At 37.4% G+C, this 17,209-nt stretch overlaps 1 protein-coding gene across 1 annotated transcript; it reads left to right on the plus strand.

Moving 5' to 3' along the window:
- Positions 1-335: 335 nt before the first annotated feature.
- LOC113069012 (scavenger receptor cysteine-rich type 1 protein M130-like) lies at positions 336-13,300 on the plus strand. The gene is made up of 9 exons (XM_026241996.1): positions 336-405; positions 541-603; positions 7,283-7,351; positions 7,746-8,060; positions 8,165-8,361; positions 12,230-12,341; positions 12,418-12,735; positions 12,865-13,064; positions 13,265-13,300. Exons 1-9 carry the CDS (start codon positions 336-338, stop codon positions 13,298-13,300), a joined length of 1,380 nt encoding a protein of 459 aa, XP_026097781.1.
- Positions 13,301-17,209: the final 3,909 nt, after the last annotated feature.

The raw sequence follows: 17,209 nt of genomic DNA on the forward strand, positions 1-17,209 counted from the left end.
TGTTTGGCAGATTTTACAGATTTGTCAGTGTCCTCTGCCACAACAACATCAGTCTCTCCTCCAGTTTATCCTCCAGTGCGCTCAACATCAGTCTCTCCTCCACAAACTCTTTCCGTCCCCCCAGTGCTTGTGATTGTTCTGGGAGTTGTGCTCTTACTGCTCTTAGTGCCACTGCTTATACTGATTCAGCAGAACAGAGTGATGAGGAGAGGTAGGAGAGATCCAGAGACTGTCATATTGTGTCTTATTCAGTGTGTGATCAGTCATGTGTTGTGAACTGACAGCAGGTTTGTCTGTCTACACTCACAGCTCTCTCTAAGAGGAGACACAGGACGATGACTGAAGCCGTTTATGAGGAGATTCAGCGGAGACCCATTAATAGTCATGGTCTTTTCACTCAGAGGGGTGAGTGGAGTAAATCACGCTGATTCATTTTTGAGACCTTGTGTGTGTGTCATTTGAAATTACATAGGGTTAGTGTTATGTTACCCAAATGTTTTTGATTGTAAACATTTTTAAGATTCTGCTTCCCAATAACAGGAAGTGTGATTTCTGAAGAGCAGTACTCTGGGTATGAAGATGCGGATGATGAGTTTCTTTCAGGTTAGAGAGATGACATGTAAAAATGTTACATACAAAACGTGAAATTAACTAAACAAAACAAAAAAAGTACTAAAAAAGTTAATATTATTCAATGTTATATATCTTGAATATAAAAATTACAAACAAAATTTCCAATGTAAATATAATACATATAATTACTTTTTTTTTCTGTCATTTTTAATGTTCATTGTATTTTATTTATTTATTATTATTATATTGGAGTATCACCTGACTACTATAATGACATCACTACCACTACAGGCCCAACAGGTCAGTGAATTTTTAACCGATTACAAGATTTCACTTAATTAACTTTAGTTAGTTAACCTACTTTGGCCTTGAACTTATTTGTTTGTTTGTTTTTTTCCTCTTTTGCTTTTAACCCTTTTAGAAGAGCAACATATCACACCCGATAATTATGATGATATAATCACTGTTGACTTGAGACGTCCTGCTAAAGGTTTATTTATTTCATTATAAATATTATTTGACTATGCATGTATATTATGTGTAATTTGGTTGTCACATTTTATTATTCTTTATTGTGTTTCAGATGACGCTTCAGAAAGCTATGATGATGTTGTCATTGTAAGGCAGTTTTACATTAATCAAGCAGGTGTTCATCACAAAGTTAACTTAAATAGTCTGGTACAGTGTTTTCCTTTTCTTTTGTTATAGTTTATTATAGTGTTAAATTATACATTTCATAGACTTCATTATTATATTATAGTTTTCATATAATGTATTGAGTTTTGTGAATTATTATTTTCTTGTCTATTTATTTAATAAATGACACATTTATATCATAGGGTGGTCAGGAAGAATATGGCAATGTGACAAATTTTAGCGAAGATGTGCAAGATTTGTTTTGATAGGTTATTTTGCTTTACGTCACTCTGAATGTGTCTAGTTTTATTAGCTAAAAATGCTAATGCAATGAAAACATTTGTTCTTGTTTTCAAACAGCAGACAATGATTAATTGAGGGAAGAACCACGAAAACTGGGAGGGACAGTTTGAGTTAGTGACTACATCCACTGCCTCACATTTTGTTATCTCTGAAGTGCTCTACACTTAAAAGTGTTGAATATGCCAAATCAATTACATTTAAACATGGACATCAATTCAAAACATCCAGCAAATAAACTGGAAAAAAAAATAGAGAATAAATTCATAAAACAGACAGGGTGTTTAATTTGTTCTCTCATAAGCTTGCATTTCTGTGATAACCTCTACCCCTTCTAGACAAAAGGATCAACATGTTTTTATATACTTTTGAAATGAAAGATTATTGCACAAAACTCTTTTTGTAAATTTATTTTAAGTGCATTTATCTTTTATTAATTTAGCAAAAAAATAAAAATAAAATAATAATAATAATAAAAATGATTTTCTCACATTTTATTTAGACATCAATAATGTATAATGACAAAGTTTCTGAAAATGTATTTCTTTATTAAAGCGGCATGAAACTTTTGCCTCTCTATCAGCATCTCTGCTTGAAACATAAAATTCCAAGTTGATTGATAATTGACAAATGACATACAGCCAAGTATGGTGACCCATACTCAGATTTCATGCTCTGCATTTAACCCATCCAAAGTGCACACATACTGCAGGGAACACACTCACACACCGTGAACGCACACCCGTAGCAGTGGGCAGCCATTTGTGCTGCGGCGCCTGGGAGGTTGGAGGTTCAGTGCCTTGCTCAAGGGTACCTCAGTCGTCTGTCATCATCATCATGTCATCTGAACATATTTGCCATATTTGTTTTAACCAAATAAAAAAAATAAATGTTCAAAAATAAATCATGTTAGCCTACTGAAGTTGAGATTTATTGATTGCTCATTCAGATCATAGAACAAAGAGCATTTGTGTTGAAACCAGATGGACAGAGACACAGTGAGTCTGATCTGTCAAGTGCTGAACTGTGGAAGATCTGGTGATTTGTATGCATTAACACCAAGACTGAAATCAGCTCATAAATGGCTGGATAAAGTTACATGTCAACCACATGATTCAAATCTGTGTCCATCTTCCCCCTGGTGACAGAATGACTGCAGTGATGATGAAATCACAAAAATAACCTGCTCAGGTAAGACTGATACATTTCCATGACTGAAAAGTGCTCTATTATATATATATATATATATATATATATATATATATATATATATATATATATATATATATATATATATATATATATATATATATATATATATATATATATATATGTATATATATGTATATATATATATGGAAAAAATGGGTTGGAAAAAGTAATTGCTGAGCAAATAAGGTAAAAAATAAATGCATATTATAAGACAGTGAAAATGTTTTTTCGACCTTTTAAATACTTTTAGAGCTTTTAAAAGTGTTCAAAGTGACTCTACTGTCATATTCAAAATATCCTAAAAAATGCTTTGCTTTGAAATATGTATAATAAATAATAATAATAATAATAATAACTTAATAATAATCTTGTAGTTCTTGGTGACTTTAAAATCCACCTAAATCAAACCTTGAGTGACTGACTTCCTAACTTTTCTGGCCTCACTTGACTTCATGAAACAGCACACCCCTGCGACACACAAAGCAGGCAATAAGCTAGACCTCATCCTAACACAAAACAGCACCACTGGCAACCGCCTGGTTACTCCACATTTCTCAGATCATTACTTCAATTTTCTGTCACGCTGCCTTCATGCTCACCGCTGATTCCTCCTCTCGTATCCTTTCATCACAACCTCTGCTCTCTTCCACCTACAGTACGGGTTTTCCTCTGTGGTCTCAGCACTCAGAGGGAGTGTCAGTCACATTAAAAAAGTTAACAGCTTAAGTCATTTGTGGATTAATGCATATTGGAGACGCAAACCGTTTCAAACGACTCAGTTCGATTTGGTGAACTGGTCCAAGAAGAACCGGTTACATCGAGTGATTCGTTCACGAACTGAATATCACTACACTGCAGTTAACGAGCTCACAACAGACCCGGAAGAGAAGACAAAGTCTTCGTTTTTGTTATTTTTGGACCAAAATATATTTCCAAATACATTTTCAACAAATTCTAACTAACCCTCTGATGTCACATGGACTACTTTGATGATGTTTTTCTTATCTTTCTGGACATGGACAGTATACCGTTCACACTCTTTCAATGGAGGGGCAGAAAGCTCTCGGACTAAATCTAAAATATCTTAAACTGTCTTCCGAAGATGAACCGAGGTCTCACGATTTATTTCCAGAACACGATGCATGATGGGATACACTAAGCCTTAAATACTGCTCAGGAGCAGTATTCCAGATAGTGTGTATTTAGTATGTGTTAAGGGCACTGCCCTTAAGCGTTTTTAAAATCTTGCACACTTACTTCCTTCCTATTTCTTAATACTTCAGGTGTCAGACTTATTGGAACCTCCAGTTGCTCTGGGAGAGTTGAGATACTTCATAATCAGACTTGGATGTCAGTGTGTGACACTGTCTTTGACCAGCAGGATGCAGAGGTTGTGTGTAGAGAGCTGGACTGTGGGGCTCCTGTACAGGTGCTGGGAGCAGCTGCTTTTGACAAAGGAGACGCTCAGATGTGGACACAAGAGATTCAGTGCAGAGGAAATGAATCTCAGATTCACCTCTGCCCAACATCCTTTCATGAAAACAAATGTTTGCATGATAATTACCAGGGGTTGTTCTGTGCTGGCGAGTTAAAATCACATGAGAGCAATATCATACCTTTTACTAACAGGGGGCATTTCAATCAGCTTCCTAGTTCAATAGTCGAGACAATGATAATTGTGAATGAATACATGAAGTTCCATCACCAGAGGGTCACACTTGGGAGCCCCGTTAACTCTGACATTATCAAAAAAAAGGTCAATGAAATTGGCAAGCAAAATTTGCATAGCTGGCCACGCCCCAGATATCCAGGTATAAATAGGACAGTGTGGCATTTGCTCAGTCATTTTGTTCTTCTGAGACAATGCAGTGTCCTTTACAAGCAGCACTTCATTCACCTTTCCAAAAGCTTGTAGATGGATCTATGTCACAGGCAGTGGTCCCTCCCTTTCTCATATACAGATAAGTGTAGTGAGAGTGTCCCTGGGTTCTTCAAAGGTGATCCTTGAGAGCAAATTTCCTCTAAAAGAACAATTTCTTTAAAAGAGCATTCGCAGTCGTATTGTATTGCACACCATGCCTTTCCATCTGTCCTACTGGTTGCAGTTTATACATCTCATCCTCTGACAGGCAAGATTTCTGTGCTCAGTGTTTGGGCCTCACTCATGCTATGGCTATATACAGTAGCTATAACTTACTGTATGGTTTATTTCCTTCTTGTGAGGACATGGCTATTGGCACGTTGTGCTTGTGGCTCGTGTTTCTTTTTAAAAGACCACAAGTCATACTGGTCCTTCTACTTCTGGGTGAAAAGCCTCAATGAGAGCACTGAAGCAAAGCAAAGAGATGTTACAGGAGCAGTTCCACCGGATGAATTCCTGTGGACATCTCATTACTCTAACCACATGTGTTCTCCAGTAGAGATTCTAAATGAGTTTGAGAACCTGCATCAGTCTGGATTTGATTGACTTAACTACATCAGCACTTCTGGTTGCTGTGTACTAGTCTTAGGCTGATGCTGAGATTACGGCAGTGTTTATCTGGGCAGCAGAGAGCATCAGGTTTGAGTAGAATCCTTCACCCTGTCCTAAACAATTTTGGCTGAATGATTGGTTTTTGGGTGTGAACCTCTCTCTTCCGTTCATGCGAAGGGTGGTTTCTCGAAGCCCCCATTTCACAGGTTGATTCCTGTGCTCAGAAATTCTTGACAGTTAAAAAGCAGACAAATACTTCCTTGTCATTCTGGTTCCATACCTCTACCCCTAAGACAGCAACTTCCATCTGCTCATTGTGAGGGACAGCCCCCTGTGAGGACTGCACCGGTTCCATGAAAGCCTGGACCAGCAGTCAAGCCTGAATAACAGCAATTTGCTTGCGGGAAGGTCGCACCACCAGCTCATTATTAGACTACTAAGAATCCTGTTAATTTTTCAAAGTGGTCCAGAGATGAGCGACCCAGGAAGGAGGGACTTGCTGACTAGACAAGCTTCATTTCTGCTGCTGCATATGTAAGTTGCGTAAGGTTTGTGTGTAGTTTGTTTGTATGTGTTCCATATTCCATTGGCCCACCAGTCTGTCACTCATCATTCCAGAAGTTGATGCTCTGGTCCACGTTGTCCAATCATCTCACCACACCCAGTTTAAAGATCCTGGCTGTCCCGCGCATCCCTCGTGCTCCCCCCCCCCACCTTTCTATTTGTTTTTTCATTGTTATGTTGCTTACCTTATTTTCCTGTAAATATTGTAAATACTATTACCTCAATTTCCACTGAGCACTGTGCAATAAATAGCTTGGGAAAATTTTTTGAAAGATCTTTTTTTTTTTTTTTTTGCCTGATGGCATTCTTGTATATGTACACACACATCTTTACAAAATGTTATTTTCCCATTCTCCCCTAGTTTAGCCAAGTTCAAATCTTAAGGCACGTAATGCTCACATTTTGATGTGCCAGGTCTGACTTGAACACTCTATTCCCATATACGTCAGTCTTTGAAAGATCTTAAAATCCACTCGGCGATGCAATTCAATTAATCAGGCGGATGCCCGTGTACATTAATATTCTCTTTATCTCAGTATGAGGAAAGAATGAAGGACAATAAGCCCGTCCCCCAGCTGAGATGAAGAATGGGTTTACAGCCCCTATTTCATTGTATGTGGGACGGGTATGGGGCTCAGACCAATTCTGGATTTTATGGTGCTGAATCAGGCCCTTCACAGGCTCCTATTCAAAATGTTCAACCTGAAACACATGTTAACATGTGTCAGATACTGGGATTGGTTCACAGCAAGAGACCTGAAGTATGTGTTCTCTCATGACTCAATACATCCAAGGCTGACTGCTACTTTGGTTTCTCCTTTGAGGTATAGGCATACAAGTACAAGGTTCTCCCCTTTAGGCTGTCCATGCCACCTTGCATCTTACCAAAACAACAGAGGCTGACCTTGCCCACTCGAGGGAAGTGGGCATACACAATCTCAACTTTCTCTATAACTGGCTAATGTCAGTTTTCTCTCGAGAGCAGACATATGCAAACAGGGACATGGTTTTCAAGTACCTTGCCTGACTGGGACATGAGGTTAGCTGGGAAAAGAGCAACCTGGTTCTCAGAGCTCACAAGCGATCTGATTTCTCATGGGTAGGGCATAATTTGGCACTCAATTTGGAACTTAGTGCCCTCTCTATGAAGACAGTCTTCCTGTGAGTGCTCACTTTTGTCAAGAGGATGGGGAATCTGCAAGACCCAAGGTTCCCACTGCTTCCTTTAGGGACAAAGTGGTGACCCTGCAATATATGCTTTCTGATGAGAGAGAACCAGTCTCTATTGTGCCTAGTGTGAGCCCTGCACATCTATTTTGTGCACACAGAGTTTCAGATTGTCTGTACGTGCTTTGTTTGTTCTGGGGGACATCAAAGCTTTACAAGGCTTGTGGATGCAATTTTCATGACTTATCAGACCAGAGGCTTACCATTCACCTTGGAAGTGAGAGCACACTCGACCAGGGCTTATAGAACTTATAGAAACTCTCCAACAGTTTCACTTTGTATTTTTCTGTCACTTAGATAAAAAGAATGTGAGGTTGGTTGATGGCAACAGTCGCTGTGCTGGTAGAGTGGAGGTTCTTCACAGAGGTCAGTGGGGAACAGTGTGTGATCATGGCTGGGATATGTCTGAAGCTGCAATGGTTTGTAGAGAGCTGGACTGTGGAGAACCTGTAGATGCTCTCAGTGGTGCCCATTTTGGACCAGGATCAGGACCCATCTGGATGTATGTTGTTTTTTGCAATGGATTAGAGTCTACACTGAAAAACTGTGGGTCAGCAGGATGGAGCATACATGCGTGTACTCACAATTTTGATGCTGGTGTCATCTGTTCAGGTGAGTAATTTAACTTCTCGCCCATGTATTGGTTGTGACATAAATAATGTTTTGTTTGGAAACTGTAAATGTTTGTTTTGTTATGGTATTTAACTATCAAACATTTGTTTTTGTCTACTGTGCATTGTCATTGATGTTATATAAACAGGTCATAAACCTTCCAGACTCATTAATGGATCTCACCTGTGCTCTGGGAGGATAGAAATCTTCCATAATAATATGTGGGTTTCAGTGTGTGATGCTGCTTTTGACCAGCAGGATGCAGAGGTTGTGTGTAGAGAGCTGGGCTGTGGGGCTCCTGTACAGGTGCTGGGAGCAGCTGCTTTTGGAAAAGGAGACACTCAGATGTGGACACAAGAGATTCAGTGCAGTGGAAATGAATCCCAGATTTCATTCTGTTCAATATCCTCATCAAACAAACACAACTGCATCAGCGACAACATTGTTGGACTGATATGTTCTGGTAAATAATCAATATTGAAGTGTCTCTTCATTTATATTTGATACACTATATTTTCTGCTTCAGCTTCATTATACTTAATTTTAACTTCTCTGTTCTTAATTCAGGTTACACAGAGGCCAAACTAATGAATGGTTCAGACTCTTGTTCTGGAAGAGTAGAGCTTCGGTTCCTCAAAAAGGGGGGCACGGTGTGTGATGCATGCTGGGATATGAGAGCTGCCAGTGTCCTCTGTAGACAGCTGAATTGTGGGATTGCTGCATCTGTTGTGGGATCAGACTGGTTTGGAGAGGGAAGTGGTGAAATCTGGGCTGATGTGTTTGATTGTGACGGGAATGAAACAAAACTCTCAGAATGTTCCATCTCTTCATGGAGTCGAGCTGAATGTTCTCACAGACGAGATGTTGGAGTCATCTGCTCTGGTAAACCTATTTGACTCTGGGAGCATTATGCTACTGAAAATCTCTCTCTCTCTCTCTCTGTCTCTCTCTGTTTATGTATGTATATAGTGAGTGAAAGTGAAGTGACATTCAGAATTCATGCTCTGCATTTAACCCATCCAAAGTGCACATACACACACACTGTGAACACACACCCGGAGCAGTGGGCAGCCATTTATGCTGAGGCGCCCGGGGAGCAGTTGGGGGTTCGATGCCTTGCTCAAGGACACCTAAGTCATGGTATTGAAGGTGGAGAGAGAACTGTACATGCACTCCCCCCACCCACAATTCCTGCCGGCCTGGGACTTCGAACTCACAACCTTTCGATTGGGAGTCCGACTGTCTAACCATAAGGCCACGACTTCCCAAACACATATATATATGCTATTTCATGCATAATGAGTTTTTTACACTGTTAAAGAGTTGGATTCCCATGCTAAATATGGACAAAGTTTCAAAAATTAAGTTGTACGTTTGAAGTCACAAAAGTGTGTTTTTGGTTGCCAGGGCAAGACAACCCTGCACAGATTACCCCCCCCCAAAAGAAACAGCATTAAGGGACCAGTGGATGGACTTTATTTTTACAGAGCATCAATGGAGTTATGCAAGTGTTTTTGTTTGTTCCCTGCATTTCGAAGATGTGCCCAGTTTGACGCCAGATTTGCATATCATTTATTTATTAAGGATAATGCAGTCCCAACGAAAAAGGGTCACGATTGTGTGTTGGAACCGCAGGTGGTGTGTAAAACTGCTTCAAATATCTCTGTGTTGTTAACTTAGCTATCGGCGCGTATGCACATCAAGTAAACAACATGCGATGTTGGCATAAAACTGCACTTTCCGAATGTACACCTTAAAAAAAAAAAAAAAAAAAAAAAAAACGACATAAAGTGGAACTTAGTCATTTTCCAAAACCGCTAAGCAAATATATACAGTTTCAATACATAGAGACGTCCTGCTGTAATCGTTGCTGCTGCTGCTCTTGTTCAATTTCAGCCTCGGGATCTGATTCTGGATCATATACGCTGAATCTGACTGTTAGCCATGGTTTGTTTTGGATGATGGTTTGTTCCTCACGGTAATGTCACAGTTTCTAGCGCTCTCAACGCAAAAGCCTAGTCGCGCTCATTATTCTTTAGCTCCGCCCACACATTACGCCTCCAAGCGCTCGTGTTTTTCCGGGAAAAAACGGTAAAGACTATCTTTCTCTTATAAATATAATAAAACTAAAGACTTTTTGGAGTTATGAAGGATGCAGTACTACTCTATAGGTACTCAAGATTAACAGGATATTGCGTGAAAACGAGTATTTCATCCCCCCTTTAAAACTTGCTGCTAAGCAATTTTGTCTGATATGTGAATTATTTATTATCCTATTTTTTTATTATTATCCATTTAGTAAAGGCTTTATACTTAATACTTTAAAAAAATTTTTTATTACATTCCAGATGCTTTTAAAGTACTTTTCACTATACATTTTATGGGTAGCTTGAATGTAAAATATTGTCATGAGTTTGTTGTATTCCCATTTGTAAAAAAGCCAACAATTTGTTGTTGGGTAACCTGATTTCATGATGAAATGTAGCATGATTTTCTGCATCTATGTGGCATAATATGTATGTGGCATAAAAGAGTATATGCTTAGAATAAATTAATCACTAGTACTAGTGACTACACCACCCCTAGCTAAACATCTGGGAAAATACCAATCAACAAAAAGGTACGCAAGCTCGTTCACTCCAACAAAATCACCTGAACCATGAGACGTGGATACATATCAAATTAAGCTTTATTCAATTATAAATAAAACCGAGACCATGGTGATAGCAAACAGTAAAATGACAACAAGTGACACAAAGCTATGACAAGTAAGACAATTAATCAATTAGGTCAAAAAAAATATCTCTACTAACTGAGCCGGGGTTTCCCCGAAAGTGGGCAGGCCAAGCATTGAGCATTATAACCATTAAAACAGCCCCACTGTGAATGAAATCTCACAAGCACCCACACACTTTAGTGAAATTGCACGGCAAAGAACCTACACCCCACACTTTAGTAAAAACATGGGGTGGGATTGTCGCTCCACACCAGATAGTCCACTCACTCTGGATCACACTGCTCCAAAAAAAAAGAAACAAAATAAATAATTACCAAAAAAAAAACAAAAAAAAAAACAATATTAATACACCACACATCACAAAGTTAAATAGACTCTCAACAAAACCAATAATAAATAGATAGCCACCAAGAAACTCAAGAAAAATACAAAATAAATCTCCAAATTAACAGCAAAAACTACTACTACTACTACTACTACTACTACTAATAATAATAATAATAAACAAAAACAGCAGTTCTCACATAAAAGAGACCAAGGAAATAAACGATAAGAAAAACCAAAGTAAAACAGCAATGTCGAGGCTAGACCATGTCACAGAGCATGCCGCCCTTGCAAAGCTAAAATACACCAAAAGAGAACAAAAGTTAAATTATATATATACCTTTTTTTGAATGCCCATAGGGATCTAAATAATTTAACATACCCTCCACTTTACTTTGTCAAATATCAGGCAGGCCAATCACTGCATGGGAAGAGAACATGTTGTTCAAAAGTGCCTCTAACTCATTCATATTCCATGCCCGCACTAATAAAAATATGTTACCTACCGAAGAGAAGAGCAGTCGTCACTCTTGTCACTCATAGAAGAATAATCCCATGAATGGTGCTACGGGCCAATTTATATAGTGGTTGGCCCTGCCCCTTCTGGCGGGCTGAAGTGCCATTGGTTTGTGCACATAAACAAACGTGAACAATTCAGGCTTTAGCAGAATGAAAAAAAATGAGTTTTTCCATACATAACTAGAGTGAACGTTCAAAGGGGAACTTGTTTCATTAACTCAAAATACAGTAACTTGCTAAAGCGGTCATGTCTGAAAGCTAATTCAGCATGCTTTAAATTACTTTAATCAAAAAATAAATAACAAACATTATTATGCTTAACAGATAATTAGTTAATATATGTTCAAATAGCTAGAAACATGAGATAGTGTGTTTGTTGACGTTAACTAATGAACACTAGCTATTGAAAAACATATCATCATTTCATGTAAATGAAAATTCTTAAAAATAATGCATGAGCATATAATTTGAAAGTTTAATGACATTTTTGCCTAATTACCCATTAGCCATTATATAATGTTTTTTAATGATTTATTAATGAAGTGTTTACTCATTGTAAGCCATTTGTCAAAATCATTTGAATTATTTTTAATGCATGTTAATATGAATTTAAAGTTTAATTATGTTTCTAAGAATTTTTATTTACATCAAAATAATGATCTGTTATGCTTAGGTAATGTTTAATGAACATTTTTATCTCATATTTCTGATATGTGAATACATAATTACATGAATTGTTAAGCATTATATAAAATGTTTAATGATATGTTAATGAAAGTTGTTTTAAAGTGTTACACACAATTCTTGTTTTTATTTTAATAGAACATCACTTCTCTCTAGGTTCCTCTCTGGCTCTTCATGATGGACTGGTGCGGTTGTCTGGAGAGAGACAGTGTGAGGGGGAGCTGGAAGTTTTCCTCCATCAGGTCTGGAGGAGAGTTCTGCTGGACTCCTGGAGTCTCACTGAATCCTCTGTGGTCTGCAGACAGCTGGACTGTGGCTCTGTGCTGAACTTCTACGGCTCCTCTTCATCCAGTCCTGAACACAGTCATGAGTGTGTGACGGGCTTCCAGTGCTCTGGGAGTGAAGCTCATCTGGGGAACTGCAGCTCTCCACAAACTCTCAACTGCAGCTCCACACAACAGCTGTACATCACCTGCCTTGGTGAGAACAACAACATCTGGACAGATTATTCAGTTGTTCGTGATCAGTAATGTGTTTTTGTTTCTCTGAATATCAGGTCGAGGGTCCATCAGGCTGGTGGGTTCTGGGGGAGACTGTGCAGGGAGGCTGGAGGTTTTTCACAGCGGCTCATGGGGGACAGTGTGTGATGACTCCTGGGATATTAAAGATGCCCATGTGGTGTGCAGACAGCTGCAGTGTGGAGTGGCCCTCAGTAACCAGCAGGTACCAGCCTGGTTTGGTCCTGGTTCTGGACACATATGGCTGGATGAGGTGGAGTGTGAGGGGAATGAGACGTCCCTGTGGAGCTGCTCTTCTTCAGGCTGGGGAAAACATGACTGTCAGCACAGGGAGGATGTTGGAGTCGTGTGCTCAGGTAAACATGCTGCTCTATTTTTACATTGAAATTAAATACGAAGTTTTAATAATTTTGACAATACTTGTCCATAATGTTCCGATTTTTTGTTTTGCAATTTAAAATGTACTTTTCTTAATTTCCATCCAGAATTTAAAGAGATCAGATTAACTGAGGGCTGTGAAGGGAATGTGGAGGTTTTCTACAATGGATCCTGGGGTAATGTGTGCTGGAACCAGATGGACAGAGACACAGTGAGTCTGATCTGTCAAGAGCTGAACTGTGGAAGATCTGGTGTTTTGTCTGATTCTTCACCAAGAGTAGAATCAGCTCCTAACTGGCTGGATAAAGTAAAATGTCGACCACATGATTCAAATCTATGGCAGTGTCCATCTTTATCTTGGGGACAAAATGACTGTGGTAAAGATGAGGTGGTCAAAATTGTCTGCTTAGGTAGAATTCCATCACTAAACATTACAAGAGTAATCATACAAAAAGAGAAGATGCATAGAATAGAAATAATAAAATATTGATGAATTTGTGATTTCAGAACAGGAGAGTCCTGAGTCTCCTAGAAGCTATCTGACATGCTCCACATCTCCCCATCAGAAACAGTGTTCAGGTATGCTTATTTAATGAAAACAAACATAAAATCATGGTAATGATGTTCTAGTATGTGGCACCAGCAGGATTTAATCTCAGGATCACACACATGGTGCTCTCCTGTGAAGGCGCTGCTCTTCATACAATAATCTGCTGAATGTAAAATGAGGTAAAATGTTTTTTTTTTTTTTTTTGTCATGTTTATTTAAGATCATGTTCCTCTCAGACTGAGTGGAGGTAAGGGCCGGTGCTCTGGGAGGCTGGAGGTGTATCATAACGCTGTGTGGGGCTCAGTCTGTGATGATCAGTGGGACATCAGCGATGCTCAGGTGGTCTGCAGGCAGCTGGGTTGTGGAGCAGCACTGAGGGCTGATGGGAATTCAGTCTTTGGTGCTGGTGAAGGTGTTGTGTGGATGAACAGAGTCGAGTGCAGAGGGAATGAGATACACCTGTGGGACTGTCCTCTCTCCCTGAAAAACCACACTGACTGCTCCCACAAAGAGCACGCTGGACTCACCTGTGCAGGTCACTGCAAAAACAAAGACAAAAAAAAAGAAAAAGACAAGAAAAAGTGTATATATATATATATATATAAATATATATATATATATATATATATATATATATATATATATATATATATATATATATATATATATATATATATATATATATATATATATTACATATCATATTACAAATTATTTTTCAAGTTTAGATAATTTAGAGCATATTATACTTGTGTATTCCTGAAAATCATAATTTTAATGATTTTGCCAGATTTGTCAGTGTCCTCTTCTCCTGCCACAACAACATCAGCTTCTCCTCCAGTTTCTCCTCCCGTGCGCTCAACATCAGTCTCTTCTCCACAAACTCTCTCCGTCCCCCAGTGCTTGTGATTGTTCTGGGAGTTGTGCTCTTACTGCTCTTAGTGCCACTGCTTATACTGATTCAGCAGAACAGAGTGATGAGGAGAGGTAGGAGAGATCCAGAGACTGTCATATTGTGTCTTATTCAGTGTGTGATCAGTCATGCGTTGTGAACTGACAGCAGGTTTGTCTGTCTACACTCACAGCTCTCTCTAAGAGGAGACACAGGATGAAGACTGAAGCCGTGTATGAAGAGGTTCAGCAGGGACCAACAAACAGACACAGTCTCTTCACTCAGAGGGGTGAGTAAGTATCATGGAGTCTGATTTATGGAGATCAATTGAGTCATACATTTATTTAGAGGGGTGAGTGGAGTAAAATATATTAATTCATTCGTGGGACTGTTTTTGTGTGTGTGTGTGTGTGTGTGTTATTTGAAATTGTAATTTAAAATTGGTGATTTTGGCAGATTTTTGACTGTGAAAGTGTCCAAATTAGACCAAACTACTTCCTCTTTAATTTTCACAAAACGGTCATCCATAAAATGTGTTGCTGTTCTGTAAGTAACCTTAAAGATTCTTAAATGCATCTACTTTCAGAAGGCCAAATAAAGTGCTTTTGCTTTCATCTAGATACACAGAGCATCTCCCTGACATGGCTGCTTCAACACTAACTACGGTTACTGAAACCACACCTTCTCTCTTTGTGTGAATATTTGGGTGGTTTTACACAAATATTTCCACACAGTGACGTAGACATGTGGGGGAGTTTGAATGAGCCGTTTTAGGGGGGCGTGGCAGAGCCTTAACTTTGATAAATAATATCTATTTGGATTTGAGACTAGTCTTTGAGACTAGTAACTTTACTGATCTTCTTCATGCATTAAGAGCTTATAACAATCCAAAAAGAAAGGAAAAAATTAATCATATGACCCCTTTAAATAACTTTAATTTTATTTATTTTTATTTTTTAGGCACCAGACAAGACCAAAATTCGTCGTCAAAATAGTTCTATATTTTAGCTTTATTTATATATTTATTTTTTGTTTCCCAGATAAACTCAAGATAGAGTACAAACAAAGCCACCGACACACAACACAATAACACAAAAGCATTTGTTAAATAACACACTCATAAAAGTAGATTGTGCCTTTTCAAGTCAAAGAATGTTACTTAAAAATACACAAAATTTAAATATTTAATTTCACATCATTAAAAAAATTTTGGGGGAAAAAAAGAAAAAAAGTTCAGTCCTTAACTCAATTCAAATAGTCCAACAAAGAAGAAGAAAAAAAAGTAAAAAGTTTCAATAGTTCAAAAGTTTAGATTCAATTTTATTACATTTTTACTTAGATTAGAAAAGACAAGGTTAGAGGACTGAAATATGATGTTACTTGCTATGTACAGAAATTGATGTATATTAACTTAACTTGTTAATTTCATGTTTTTAGTTATCTAAGCATAGTTATATAAACCATTCAGAACACAGATAAGATAAGATTGCCTTTTTTTTTTCATCTGTTGTTTTAAGCAAGTTCTCCACTAGAAGTCACACCTAACTACAATAATGATGTCACCACCACTAAAAGCCCAGCAGGAACTGATTACACTGAATTAAAAGCAATGTTTATACTGTATTTTCTATTAACTCATTTAGAAGAGCAACAAGTCACACCTGAAAATTATGATGATATAATTACTGTTGGATTGAGACATTATCATGGTACAGGTTAATATTTTTATTTTTTATAATTAATTCTACAAGTTTTAACATTTGATTTATATGCATTTTAACTAGGCATATGCTTCCAGTTTTTGTACATTTAATGAATGCATTGCATTTGTCATTGTTTTGCTGTAGATGACTTACCAGAAAACTATGATGATGTCATCATTGTACCACAGTTTTACAATGATAAAGCAGGTAGGGGGTGTCAAGTTTTATCCAAGTTCACACAAATATGTTAAGTTTTTTCTTTTGTATATTTGCGCATACAGTATGTAAACTTGTGTATTTCATAACAGACACATTTATATTATCAGAGGGTGTTAGGGGTGAAGTATGATAATCTGAAAAATGTCAGGGAATATGTGAGTGACATGTTTGGTATGTTATTGGCACTTTTTTTAACCTTCAACTGAATTTTGGAGCTTTTATAATTGCTTTATGTAATGAACTTTTGTGGTCACAGTTGCTCATTTAACTTCACTGCCAATATTGATGTGTTAATTGTAATACTTTTTTAAAAGCATATATCGATGCATTAATTTGCTTTTGTTTTCTAATAACAGACTATGATGATGTGGTGTTGCTGCAAAGAAAACATGAAGGGACTGAATAACTGAAAGCACCCACTGCCTCAAATACTTTGGAAGTGTTTGTGGTCTTATATACTACTGTATGTGTTCACTGCAATCCAATTGTTCATTACATTTTGTATATTATGAACTAAATCAATTACCTTTAGCCAAAAAAAAAAAAAAAAAAGATTTTTCTTTATGGCCTTTTTAAAATAAAATAAAAATCTATTTCCAGAGGTTTTTTACAAATTATATTGATTTTGTAATCCCATTGTAACCTTTCTATCATGTATACTTAGCAATTTGAGAAAAAAATAAAGAAAGAAATAAAATTACTAACACTTAATCAATGTGTATGTACTGTAATTGTGTTATAATTTATCATCATTATTATTATTATTATTATTATTATTATTATTATTATTATTATTATTATTACCAATTAATTTCCACCAGCCCAGTCTTTAAACTTTTCAAAGCACCTTCATCACATATTCACTTTTGATGTATAAAAACTAATCATGGACCAGTCTGAATGAGGCAGCTGAATTTTTTTTTTTTTTTTTTTTTTCAGAAACTGACAGCCACAGAAATTTACTGACCTAATTCTATTGTCTCCACACAAATGTACATGTGCATAGATGGGTGAACAAAATCACCTTATTTTGTAAATGCACCATAGTTTTCATTAAGCACCAAGTTTGAAAATTTAAAAAGCTTACA

This window comes from Carassius auratus, unplaced genomic scaffold (assembly GCF_003368295.1).
Source record: "Carassius auratus strain Wakin unplaced genomic scaffold, ASM336829v1 scaf_tig00000492, whole genome shotgun sequence".
In the NCBI taxonomy this organism is placed as follows: Eukaryota; Metazoa; Chordata; class Actinopteri; order Cypriniformes; family Cyprinidae; genus Carassius; species Carassius auratus.

What these genes read in the sequence shown, in the direction of transcription:
- LOC113069012 (XM_026241996.1), top strand. Translation starts at nt 336, where the DNA reads ATGACTGAAGCCGTTTATGAGGAGATTCAGCGGAGACCCATTAATAGT. An exon ending in AGTGGAGGTTCTTCACAGAG is followed by an intron (nt 7,352 to 7,745) that starts GTCAGTGGGGAA and finishes TTATATAAACAG; the next exon opens with GTCATAAACCTTCCAGACTC. An exon ending in GCTGTACATCACCTGCCTTG is followed by an intron (nt 12,342 to 12,417) that starts GTGAGAACAACA and finishes TCTGAATATCAG; the next exon opens with GTCGAGGGTCCATCAGGCTG.